Below are 13547 nucleotides of genomic sequence, written 5' to 3'. Positions count from 1 at the left end.
CTTCAAGGGCTGTTTACTACAGTAAACAGTATTAGGTAAGTCAACATATCACTGAGGTTAAAAAAAAAAAAAAAAAAGCATACATCTATTTCCTGCACAATCCACTATTTATAGTGCAGCACAGTATTTTTTTAGACCATTGATAAAATGTAGTTAGAACTTGTTGTATTTCCCAAGAAGTGCTATTAAAGTTACTCCTAAATTATGAATTCATAAAAAGTAGGTCTCTTTTTTAAATATATTTTATTAATTTTTTACAGAGAGGAAGGGAGAGGGATAGAGAGTTAGAAACATCAATGAGAGAGAAACATTGATCAGCTGCTTCCTGCACACTCCCCACTGGGCACGAGCCAGCAACCAAGGTACATGCCCTTGACTCGAATCGAACCCGGGACCCTTCAGTCCTCAGGCCGACGCTCTATCCACTGAGCCAAATCAGCTAAAGCAAAAGTAGGTCTTTTTTAAAAACAATATTAACCAGAAACAAATATGAAATTGATATTACTTAAATTAATATTTTTAATTGCACATTTAATAAAGTATTAATATTTTTGAACCTCCCATTAATCTGAATTGACAATTTATAAGTTACATAATCCTAAAGACTTTTTATAGGAAAAACTAACTTTTAAAACCTACTTTGCCAACAACACTGCAAATGGAAAAACAGGAAGAGATAGCCAGAGTGCTGCATAGAACCTAAGCTTAAGAATCAGCTTTCAACTAATCTATCAGTCTATTTGTTAGTCATCTCTTATTTTCAACAGTTTAGTCTACGGGTGGTAAAAACAAAACAAAACTAAAATTTCTTAAGGAAATCTCAACTCTGACGATTTACAACTTCTGTCCCTTGGAGCCAGATAAAATTAACAACTGAGCTCTGATAACCAGGTACTGATAACAAAATAGAAAAGTTCATGCACTTTCACATTTACCTTAAACTCTGAATTGGTGCTTTCACATAACTAACTTTTATAATAATCGTATATTAAAACACACACAAAAAAAAACACTCATTGAAATCTGCCACATGGTTTAAAGAAAACTATCCTGAAAGATTGTTCTAAGAATTCAAAACTGCCCAACTTGAAAGCCTCCAGTCCTAAACCAAATAATGGAGTGGCACCTTTCGTTCCTATAGTTCCGCTTGAAATAGTTAATGCCAGGGAAAACTTAAAAAATACGGACTTGGATGGGTTTTTTTCCGCTTAAAAACAAAACAAAACTGGTACCTGGCAAACTCGGGGTTCCCTGTGGTCCTGGCCTGGTAAGTGCCAGCCGGGCGGGCCCGCTGGAGCCTGAGCCGCCAGCGCGGAAGGGGCGGCTGCCAGGCGGTGGGTGCCCCCCTCGCCCGCCCCCGGGTCCCGGCGCTGCCCCCCGCGCCCCGCGCCCCTGCCCTCCCTCCCCGGCGCGCCGGCAGCGCGGGCCCGGCTGGCACCTTCCCACGCGCCGGCCCGTTATCCGAGCCGCCACCTCAGCGGGGCCGACCTGCGCGGAGCGGGGACCCCGGGAGCCCCGCCGACAGCCCCGCGCCCCCGGACCGGGCGGCACCCCTCCCCGCCTCCGGCCGCTGCCCCGCCCGCCCCCCTCCCGGGCCCCGCGCCCCGCGCCCGGCGAGAGCCCCGCGGGCTCAGGTTCGCTCCGGACGGATAAGGTGTCAGCGCGGCGGCCAGGCGCCGCCCGTCGGCGGGGCGATGCCAGCCCTGACCTGGTTCCCGCCGCCCCCGCCGCCCCCACAGCCCGCGGGGGCGCGACCCCCGCCGCCCTCCGCGACCCCCCGCGGCTGGGAGGGCGCCCCGCCGGGGGCTGAGGGGCGCACGGCGCTCGCGGGGGCCGGGGTCGCGGTCCCGCTCCAACTTGGCAGAATCGGGGAGGGCGGGAGGGGCGCGGGGGGCGTAGGGGAGCGCCACTCACCGGGCTGCACGGCTCCTCGCGCCGCCGCCGCGGCCAGGCAGACGCAGAGGCACAGCGAGAGGGGGCGCGGGAGGGTCCGCCGCGGGCTCATGGAAGGCGCAGGAGCCGCCGCCGCCGCCGCCGTCCGAGCCTCCCTCCCTCCCTCCGCGGCTCCGGGCGACGGACGGGGCGGCGGGAGGCATGACGGGAAATTCCTGGGCACGGGCCGCCGAGTCCAAATATGAGCAAAGGAGACAGCGAGGGAGGACGGCGAGCGCGCCCGCCGCAGACGGGGCCGGCTGCCCGGCCTTGGCGGCCGCCAGCTCCCACCTCCTCCTCCCGTTCCTCCTCCTTAGCCGCCCAAGGATGACCCCGGGGAGGGAAGCCGCTGCCCGGGGCACCCCTTTCCAACATGGGCGACCAAGGGCACAGCCGAGCATCCCACCCGCGGATCCCACCTGAGACCCCTGGGAGGGGGGGGGGGGGGGAGGGGGAGGAGAGGCGCCCCCACCAGGAGGCCGGACAGCGAGCCGGGGGCCAGGGGGAAGGGGTGTGAGGGTTTGGGGAGACTCTTGCGCTGCCCCTCATCAGCTGTGAGCTATGGTAGCGAGGGGGTGAAGGATTTGGCAAGTACTTCTCTTAAAGTGTGGGAGGGTGAGACTGGAGTCACACTTCCAGTTATGCACCCACTCAGGTGAGCCATCCTGGGGACAACAAGCAGGCATTATAATACTTAAAACCACCTCCTGCATCCCAGGTGAGGGGCCTTCTGCACCAGGTGTGATGTGGGGCGTGTGTGCGTGTGTGTGTGTGTGTGTGTGTGTGTGTTTGTGTGTGTGTGTGGTATTGTATGCGTGTTTCCTTAGCCAGAATTACAAAGGAGCTCTTCCAAATTTATATCTGAACACCATATATGGAGTTGAGGCAGGTTGAGGGACAGTAGTTGTTCACACTACTTAAATGCTGTTGTGTAGACCTGCCGTTCTTTCTGCCTCCAACCTCTTTTCATCTCCCTTAAACCAGTCCTGTACTTACTGTAGCTTGTCTTAAGGGCAATGTTGAAATTTAGTCAAAAGATGCTACCTCTCATGGTCAAAATGTCAATCCCAGATGTGCAATTACAGGCCTAAGCCAGTAGTACCCTGACTTTTCTTTGGCACTGATAACTCCTCCAGGAACCAAGTCCAAATGACCCTTAGCTTTTTAAGACAACATAATTATGTCTTAATTACTGTAATTTATTTATTTCACTCACACTAATGGGGACAGGCCCTGGGGATGTAGGATGTTATGTAATTACTTGAGAACATTTTAAGATGCTACAGAAATGATTTATTGATGCAGAATACTTAAGGGGTAAATGTCAAACAGATTTAGAGCATGGGTTATTCTAACATGAACTAAAGAATGGTAATTTGTACATCACACTGTTTGAAAATGCTACATATATTTGAAAATTATAAATTTTATTTCAAAACAAGTTTCATTTTGGCAAAGTATTAAGGCCTATATGCCAAAAACCAGTCCATTTGCAAGTGGCTCCCCTTAAATCATCTGTTACTGAGAAACACCACAGCCCTGGCAAGGGGACAGAGTTCCCCTTAATGTACTAGCAGTAACAATGGGACTAAAGGCCGATGACCCAAGTCAACTAACAGTCAATAAACTGATCTGGTAGATATGGGATTTATTCAACTCGGGTATCTAGAAGCTGGGTAGTTGGAAAGGGATACTCAGGAAACTTTTGCATATTACCTCCCTTTCCTCTTTTTTTGTATATTTAACTATGTTTTTATATAAGCATCTGTTTTTCTTAGTTTTCCCACAACACCTCGCATAGTTCTTTGTCCATAATGTAACTATTTATTTAAAAACAACAGTAAAGTGAGCACGGTCGTTTGTAGATTGACATAGACTAGTAGGGGCTCCCTAAGTGTAAAGAAAAGCTTGCTTCAAATGATTGTCATAATTATGGCTATATTTTAAATATTTTGGTTGACCTTAAGTACAAAAATGTAAAATTATAAAGCATGCAATCTCATGGCAACCTAATTCGTGTTAATACAATTGGAGAGTTAATGAGTTGGATCAACTCTGCTGACCTCACAGGAAGCAATACCAGCAGCTATTCTAAAGGCCTGAAGAAGTATATTAAAGAGAGGATAAAGAACTCAAGTTACTAGGTGAATAATAAGTGCCAGGCACTATGCTAAATCTTTTACACTTGGTGTTTTATTTAAGCCTTACAGATATCTCTGACTTATTTTTTTATCTTTATTTTACAGGTACAGAGACAGAGGCATAGATAAGTGAATGATGCTACCAGGAAGGGGTGAAATGCAAAGTCCATATTAATTTCACTCTTCTACCATCCGAATCTGTCCCATTTCCTCTACAACTTGAAAAGAAAGCAGCATTCAAAAGCTGTATTCTTTGGTTTTAAGTAAGTGGTGTGCACTCAGGTTACCTCAAGCAAAAGGGGTAAAGAATACATGTGGAAATAAGACCAGAGACTCAACCGGCTTGTCAAGTCATCTTTTGTGGGCCTGAGGGTTGGGATCCGTGCCTTTGATAGATACCAGGAACTAGAAAGGCTCTACCCTCTGACCACATTCCTGGGAGTTTTATAAATTTAACCACTGATATTCAAATCACATATTTCACCATGTTTTCTATAGTGTCTTTTTTTTTATTATTATAATCTTAATAGCAATCATGCTAACATATTACCTTCAACACTTTGTTTTTAAGACAGAGGGCCCAGAGGAGGTAACATCTTTCCCTGCTTTCTATTATATATACCACCCCTTCCCCAACCTAGTGGTGTGCTAGTAATGGCTTAACAACTAGTTCTGGAGGAGGGAGACCTGAACTGTCACACACACAAAAGCAATTACTGTGGTGTCAATACTCCCACCAATCTGAGTCTCTGCAGAGGTGCCCACCGCCAGCTCTCGGGCCTGTAGGACCGGCCCCAGCACACCCCTGCCCAGCTGCTGGCGAAACGTCTCAGAACACAGCAGTCATTCCTGTTCCACAACCGTGGCTTCTCCCACCTCTGCTCCCACGGCCAGCTGCCGTTTCTCTCTCTGTAGCTCTAGAGGTGAACACTTGATTCTATCACCTTGTCCCTCGGAAAGTTCTTGCATGAGACTGTGACGTAAGCCACTGGGCATCCTGATGGGCTCCTCTGAGCCAGGTGACCTCTCCTCCTTTGACTGTGGCTGGGATGACAGACTCACATGTTACACAATGCAGTCGCCTATGCAAAAACAAAACAAAACAAAGAACAAAGCCCAGACTGGCTGTGGGTCTACCTTTCTAGGAGCAACCTCTTTCAAAGGGCATCTGTGAGCCCGACAGGCATGCAAGCTCTAACCTCTCTAACATATGTTCTCCGTTCTTTAATGATATCCCTCAGCCACTTCACAAAGCTTTGGGACAGCCCCCACCCACAGCCCCCAAGGAATATCTTGATTGGATGCCAAAAACTGCAAGCAGGAGCATGGGCCTACTAGGTCTAGATACTAAGCCCCAGTCATGGTGAAAAACCCCTAAGTTAGTACTAAAATTCAAGTGCCACTTTCTTTTAAAATATATATTTTTTAATTGATTTTTAGACAGAGAGGAAGGGAGAGGGAGAAAGAAAGAAAAACATTGATGTGAGAGCGGAACATTGACCAACTGCCTTCTGTATGCCCCCTACTAGGGATGGAGCCAAGGACCTGGGCATGTGCTCTGACCAGGATTCGAACCAGCCATCTTTTGGGGCATGGGATGATCCCCAACCAACTGGGCCACACCAGCCAGGGATCAAGTGCCATTTTCTAAACCAGTAATGATCAATGGAGAATATGAGAATTACCTCCCAGGAGGATGTCACATGCTCTCCAGAAGAAAGTTTTTCAGAAACTGTGCTCAATCCAAACTCCCAAAATTCTCTTTTGCTATCCTGGGAAGTAGAATATTGTCTCTCTCACCCTGCCTGTCACATACCGATGGGAGTGGGTCCCGTGCCTCAGTGTGCTGAGAACGTTTTTCTCAGGAACAGGAGGGACTGGCTAAGACAGGTGCCTGACATTTTCTCTCAGATCTTTTCTGATCCATGACACCCTTTAAGCACCCATCACCAAATGCACTAAAATGACAAAGACTCGCCCAGCTGGCATGGCTCAGTGGTTGACCTATAAACCAGGAGGTCATGTTTTGATTCCTGGTCAGGGCACATGCCAGGGATTACAGACTTGATTCTCTCATCATTGGTGTTTATCTCTCCCACTCCCTTTCTCTCTGAAATCAATAGAAAAGCTTAAGTGACCATTGCTACCAAACAGGCTGTGTGGGGCAACCAGGCTAGCAGGGAGGACAGTTGTGGGTGATCAGGCCAGCAGGCAGAGGCAGTTAGGGGTAATCAGGCTGGCAAGGGGCAGTTAGGGGCGATTAGGCAGGCAGGCAGGTGAGCGGTTAGGAACCAGCAGTCCAGGATTGTGCTAGGGATGTCCGGATTAAAGAGGGTAGAGGCTGCACTGAGGGGACCTTTCCCCCATGCACAAATTTTGTGCACCAAGCCTCTAGTATATATTACAAACCATAAGAACTGTACCATTACATTAAGTAGAACCCCTAAAAAAGATGGAAGACTGGATTAAAGTGAGCCTTGCCCTTCTGTTTGTCTGCATCTCAAATGGCATATATTTTACTTTATTTTGCACAGTGGAAGCCATTACTCTTGCTGATGAATTCTGGAGAGATTTGAAGTATGTCTTCCAATGATGGATGGGCTGCCTGATTCTACCAGTTTTGGCTGAGGATATGCTACAACAAGTAATACATAGTTAACAAGATTTTCAATATTATAGAGAATCAAATAAACCTCTCTAGACTAGCAAAGCTGTTTGGCTTTGGGAAGATTGCATCACACAAAGTGGTATATGCAAAATCAACTACATACACAGAAGAAGAAAGCAGAGGGGGATGAGTGAGAATGAACTCTTTAAGTCATATGGGAAGGGTAATGGGAGACTTGATTTTACTCTTTCAGTCAGCGTCCCTCCATGCTTCTTATACATTAAAGAGTATCTCACTCCATGGTGTGCATGTGTCCAGTGTTTACTACACACAGCTTGTCCGAAAACCACTCCTTCATGTGTTGTTCATCCCCAGTAGTTACAATCTGACCCAGCAGAGGAGCCCTGACTGTGCTGGGCCTTCTGGGAAAGTGCTACCCTCCTACATGGCGCCTTCTTACAGGATTCCCCTCAGTACTTCACCTCTGCCGTGAGCTACCCGACGAGCCAAATCTCAAAGTAAGATACAGCTCCAGTGGTCAGTGCCTTCAGCTTCAGCGTCAGACAGATCTAGGTTCAAGCATGGCCTCGTCCATGAAAGCTTGTGGAACAATAACTACTCTTCTCTGTAAAATAGAAAAATCAGAGTACCTACCACTCAGGAGACTTAACACTATGTCAGCAAAGGGTAAATCCTTCCTAAATAACAATATAATGCTAATATTAACTTTTATCATTGTTTACCAACTTTCAATCACCACAAAGTCACTCTTTGCCTTTAAGCCTTATCTGTTATGATTTCCTTTGTCTGAAATGACTCAGAGTTTCTCTTCACAGCTCAGAGCCCTACATTTGTATTCACAAATCACCTCTTATGGAAGTGTTCAGATTTAGTAATCCTTTCAGCACATATTTCCTTCAAATCTACTTTTATATTTATATCCAACGTTACTCATTGTAACTATGTTTTCAAATATGTATTTAAGTTTTGACTTCCTCAAAATAACCATATTAGGAGAATATACAATATACGAATGATTATTCAAATCATTTGGGAAGACCAATTTAAAGTTGCTATCAAAATATATAATGCAATTTTAAAAAAATCTTGAATACAGGAAAATTATCTTTGCATTCATTCACTTACAAATATTTTCTGAATGCTTACCATCAGTAAAATACTTAGTATGTTAGAGTAATAATTGCTAATAAAAAAAATAAGGCAGAGAAGGTTGCTAAAGTGTTGTGGAAGTAACATCAAAGACACGAAAGGAAGAAGGAAGCCATGCTGGTATGTGAGAGAGGAGGAACAGCCACAGAAAGGGCCACAGCCATGGCAGAAGCCGGTCTGCCGGGTAGAACCATACCGGAGGCTGGAATGGGGAGAAAAGGGTGCAGGGATGGGAGATGGGAGGAGCATGAGAAGATGTGGCCCAAGAGACCATCATTATAAAGACTGTGGCTTTTATTGTGACATGGGAAGCTATAACAGGGATTTAAGCAGAAGAGTGACATGATCTGCCTTAAATTTTAACAGAATAGTTTTGGCTGCTCTGCTAAGGAGTGCAGAGACAGAAGGGAGACCAGTTAGGAGATTCCTGAAGTAATCCAGGTGAGAGAGAATGGCGATTTGGAATAGAGATGAAAAAGTGAAGGTGGACAAAAGTAATCAAACTGGAAGGAGGGGACACAGTATTTGCTGACAGATCAAATTTGTAGGATGTGAAAGAAAAGTTAAGAATATTTCTCTGCTTTTTATTCTGTTTTTGTTTTGTTTTTCTTTCATCTGAGCTTTACAGAATTGCCATTTCTGAGACAGGGATGACAACAGTTGGTGGTGAGATAGTAGGACTAGCAGCTCAGTTTTGAACATTAAGTTTGAAATGGCTTTTAGACACACAGATATTGTTCATCTGGACAATATGAAGTTGCATTTACAGGGGGATGTCTGGACAGCAGAGAGAAGAGAGATTTAAATTATAAGTCCATGGATTGATGAAAAAAGCCAGCAAAGGCCATTAAGAGGGTGAGGCTCCAGAGGTAGGAGGAAAATCTGGCAAGTATGGAGCCTGGAAGGCAAATGAAGCTTTGTTTTGTTTTGAGAATACATTTGATTTATGAATAAACACCAAACAACTTTAGAACCAAAACAGAATAGTTGAATAACCACATGAAATTACTATACCCTTTTTATGATTTTTAAAATATATATATATATATATATATATTTCAGAGAGGAAGCTGAGAGGGAGAGATAGAAACATTAATGATGAGAGAGAATCATTGATCAGCTGCCTCCTGCATACCCCTCCTGCACTGGGGATCAAGTCCACAACCCAAGCACGTGTCCTAACCAGGGAACCAAACCTGATCTCCCAGTTCATGCTCAACCACTGAGCCATACCAGCCAGCCCCCTTTTATGGTTTTAAAGAAGTAAACAAAATATAAAAATTTTATTTTATGTCTTATAAATTGCCTCAGAAACTTACCTTAAAAGGTAGTCTCTGAATATCTGAGGAATAGCAGCACTGGGATTCAGTTATATTCTACCACTGTGACCACACTGAAAAGCCACCCCCAGGGATCAACTGGTCAAACACTCGTGTTGGTGTGTAAAGGCCAGCCGAGTGACAAGGTCCCCCAAACAGATGGGAATGAGGACATTTCCTTCGAGATGGAGAGGAACCTTTGTGAGGCTCAAACGGAGACCAAGTGGTTTAAGAACTATTGTTTGAAGTGCTATAAAAATGTTTTTCTATTTTTCAAAGCTGGCTGTCATAAAGTGAAAAAGTTTGTAACTGGCAGGGATCTATTCAAACTCCAACTATGCCATGTGACATTTGTGTATGACTTTACAATTAACATATCTGGGATTTACTTGCCTTATTTTTTAAATGAAAGTAATAATACCTGCCTTGTCTATTCTGCAAAATGTTGGTGGAGTCGAATGAAAGGGCCTTCCAGCTGCTGGTGTCTAAAGCAAAAATCATGATTAAGGTGAGGTTTATTTTTCTAAATTCACCCACTTTTGTTTCTTTGTTTAAAAAAATTTTTTTTTTCTTGATTTCAGAGAGGAAAGGAGAGGGAGAAAGAAACATCAAAGATGGCAAAGAATCATTGATTGGCTGCCTCCTGCATGCCACCTCCTGAGGATCAAGCACACAACTCAGGCATGTGCCCCTGACTAGAATCAAACCTGGGACCCTTCAGCTTGCCACTCTATCCACTGAGCCAAACAAGCTAGGGCCACTTTTGTTTCTTCGTATTAGCCACAGTTGTTAATATATCTTGATATCTCCTTGAGATTTTGATTTAAAAAAAAAACCTTCAAGAAGCATGTATATACACACAAACACGTAAAAATATGACTATCAGCCGAAATCAGTTTGGCTCAGCGGTAGAACATCGGTCTGCGGACTGAAGGGTTCCAGGTTCGATTCCGGTCTTGTGGGCACATCCCCGGTAGGGGGTGTGCAAGAGGCAGCTGGTCGATGTTTCTCTCTCATCGACGTTTCTAGCTCTCTATCTCTCTCCCTTCCTCTCTGTAAAAAATCAATAAAATATATTTAAAGTAAAAAAAAAAAATGACAATCATACAACTGCACACTGATCGAAAATCGCTTTAGAAAGCAATAGGAGCTACCATAATTATTTGTGTGGAAGAGAAACTTAATGAAAATAGCCTTTTAGACAAATTTAGTGTGTTGTGGGCTATAGGGTAGATCAGAAAGGGAGAGAGTGTTGGGAAGGCTACCTAGCAGGTGCAGATACCAAGGCTTGAGGTAACAAGAGCCCCTAGTCTCAGGTGATGGCTGTGAGACTGGAGATGAACAAGAAGGTATGATAGGAATAGAGTTGCGAGATAAAATGCAGGGTTCCCAGATAAATTTGAAATCTAGAAAAACACCAAATAATTTGTTAGCATACCTTAAATATTGCATGGGTCATACTTATACTAAAACATTATTCATGGTTTATCTAAGATTTCTGTTTAACTGGGCATCTTATATTTGTATTTGATAAATCTGGCAATCCTAGAGAAACTCTTCCACCCTCAGTCCCATATTTCTCTGAGGCAGGTTCTGAAACAACCAAAAAATAGTGTGCAGAGTGAACACTGTGAAACAGAGAGGAAGGGAAGTCACTCAGAACTAGTCCAGCTCTTTTGTGGATCCAGAGAAGATCGATAGAGATGTCAAATAGTTCTTTACAGATCTATTTTCTTTCCAGCCAGAGAATGAGCCTTACTGAGGTTGTGGCTGTATTCTATCCTCAATATATGGATTTGAATTATCCAGTATAATCTACTTGAATGTGTGTGCATGCATGTGGGCTCTTAATGTACATGTTAATCAGCAAAGGGGCCACCAGCTTATGGTTGCCTAAAGAGAATCTATAATAATGAAAGAGTAACATGTTAATTAGACCAGATGTCCTTATGGACATCCTTCTGAATGATGCTGGGCTGCAAGGAAAGCCTGGGTCCTGGGTGCCTGCTGGTGGCTGGAGGAAAGCAAGCCCAGGCTGGGGGGAAGAAGACCTACTCTTTCATAAATTTCGTGCATCAGGCCTCTAGTCTATAATAATGAGAGTGTAATATGCTAATTAAGGACCAGACAGCCAAACGACCTTCCAGACATCCTTCCGGAAGACCTTCTGGACAAAGCAAGGGCCTCGAGGGCTGAGGCAAGCCACCACGGCCACAAGGGCCAAGGCCATTGCACAAATTTCATGCATCAGACCTCTAGTATTCTATAAAAAATATGAAATGAAGGATCCACAGTCAGTTCATCCATCATCCCTACTTACACACACACACATGTGCATGCATTTGTGAGGGACAGGGTAGGGAAGACTTTTTCCTGTGCAGCCCAAGTCTGTGGCCTTACTTGATTGGATAATGTATGGTACGGGTGGGAAGGAGGAAAGCCTTGGACAATGAGGTCTCTTTCAGCGGAGGAGTAGGGACAGGTGAAAGATTCAAAGAAGGAAACCCATTTGAGGTGGTAACACAAACCTGAGGGCAGTATAGGCAGGAGCTTTCAACAAGGTGACTCTCCATCTAAAAGCTTAGGACCCTTTAAGGTCTTATTGCCCCTTGTGTGATACAAGTGAAAATCCAAAATAGAGCTGCAGAGCTTTAATCCTCTTTCCTACTTTGTAACTCTGTTCTGCTAATGCCTTCACCAGGCTCTGATGTCTCATTCTGTGGAGGTTGAAAAGTCAAGGTAGCAAGGAGAAAGGAGCCTGGTTTCAACCCCCTCCTCTTGCAGGAACAGGGCCAGACTGGGCATCACCATAGGTGACCAACAGTACGCAAGAACAGCACACAGTGAAGCCAGTGCCACAAAAGGCCCTCAGCCCACACCCCTGGGGAGCATTTTGGAGAAGCTAGGTGGAGGAGAAAGTAAGGCCAACTTTCATGATTGGCCTGTGGCTTAGTGAAGGCTTCCCCCAGGCAAAAGTGAGCACTGCGGATTTTTAGGTAGTAGAGATATGGAGCAATACTTGGCGAGACTTGGATACTAACTGAATACTCAACAGTAAGAGAGAACTTTGAAAAGGAAGCTAGATTCTCCTTGCGAGACTCCCCATAGTGAAATGAGTGCTGGTTAATCAATTCTGTTGGCTGAGGCATTAAACTGGGGAAGGAAAGGGAGAGAGGGTGGAACTGAAAGGGAAGGACTGAGATGGTAAAGAGAAATTTATATATGTTTCAATTCCCATACAAAAAGCAAATAGGCCAAATAAAACTATATGGCATAAATAAAATGAAATAAAAATCAAATTGCTCCTTCTAAAAACCATTCTATTCGGCTCCCAGTGGTAAAAACAGTAACAAATAAATAGCACTACAAATAAAATTGGCTCGTATTAATGAAAATATGTAACTATATCACAACCAAAGCTCTGAAAACTCAGAGCTATTTAGTGGAAATAAATCCTAAAGAGACATTTACAATAGTGTTTGAAGTAAAAGCAAAGCATTAAAACAATGAAAACATTTTTCTAAATGAATCAAATAATGCTCAGCTAACTTCATGCCACATCAATAAGGAAAAAAGTACATTGGAAAGTCTACACATTAAGCAAGCAAGGATGTTAGAAACATGCACAAAATAGCTTTGTACCATTTCCAACTTTGCCTCTAAAATTCCTTTGGTCTGACGGCAGACCATATTATTTCCTGTTTGTACTTTGTGGGAAGTAGCTCACCCATTTCAATCTTTGTCACTTTTTTCCTGTTAGCAACATTCATGGGAGGAATTACTTTGGTGCTGCTCTGACAATTCTCCCCAGCTTGATATCTCAGATCCAGAAGACGCCTTTCCTGCAGAGCTTGGGACAGTGACTCAGCAGGCCTGGGGAAGGCCTGGGGAACCTGCATCTCTAAGTTCCTCAGATGATTGATTCTCAGGCAGGTGATCGTTCTTTGAGTAACTCTGGTTTGGAGTAACCGGAGTAATTTTTATGTCTACTTTCCAGCTGAAAAAGGTAAGTTTTGACCTTTTCTTTCTAGAATGCCCATAACGGGGTTGAAAAGGATTATGGAAAAACACATGAGAGTATTTATGACACAGTTTTCATGACCTTTACAAAATAAAAAGCTTACTCATAATCCAAATAACCAATGAACTCAAATAACTAGATTTTTTTCAGTTTTAACCTACAATGAGATTCATTAAAAAATGAAGCACTCCAAGATTTTGAGTTGCTTCCTGAGTCATCAATGATTAAATTAAGTTCCCCACAGTTTTAGCACTGAGAATATTTTATTAAATTCTTTGAAATATGGTTATTTTTGAATCAGGTTAGAACTCTTAGGTAACTGGAATAGTAAATGTATTAAGACATATTTAAAAATT

General features: G+C 44.1%; 1 protein-coding gene across 2 annotated transcripts in view; it reads right to left on the bottom strand.

The window, feature by feature from the left end:
• The window catches only part of MSRB3 (methionine sulfoxide reductase B3), a 163942-nt gene extending 161853 nt beyond the window's left edge, over nucleotides 1-2089 (bottom strand). The window contains exon 1 of one of the 2 annotated variants that reach the window (XM_036458994.2): nucleotides 1915-2089. In XM_036458994.2, coding sequence (XP_036314887.1) covers nucleotides 1915-2005 — 91 coding nt within the window. In that variant the 5' untranslated portion in view covers nucleotides 2006-2089. The remainder of the gene's footprint in view (nucleotides 1-1914) is intronic. The other variant, XM_036458995.2, reaches the window with a different exon arrangement.
• Nucleotides 2090-13547: the final 11458 nt, after the last annotated feature.

This window comes from Pipistrellus kuhlii, unplaced genomic scaffold, assembly GCF_014108245.1.
Source record: "Pipistrellus kuhlii isolate mPipKuh1 unplaced genomic scaffold, mPipKuh1.p scaffold_m20_p_3, whole genome shotgun sequence".
NCBI lineage: Eukaryota > Metazoa > Chordata > Mammalia > Chiroptera > Vespertilionidae > Pipistrellus > Pipistrellus kuhlii.
This window is presented reverse-complemented; position numbering and strand designations above follow the sequence as displayed.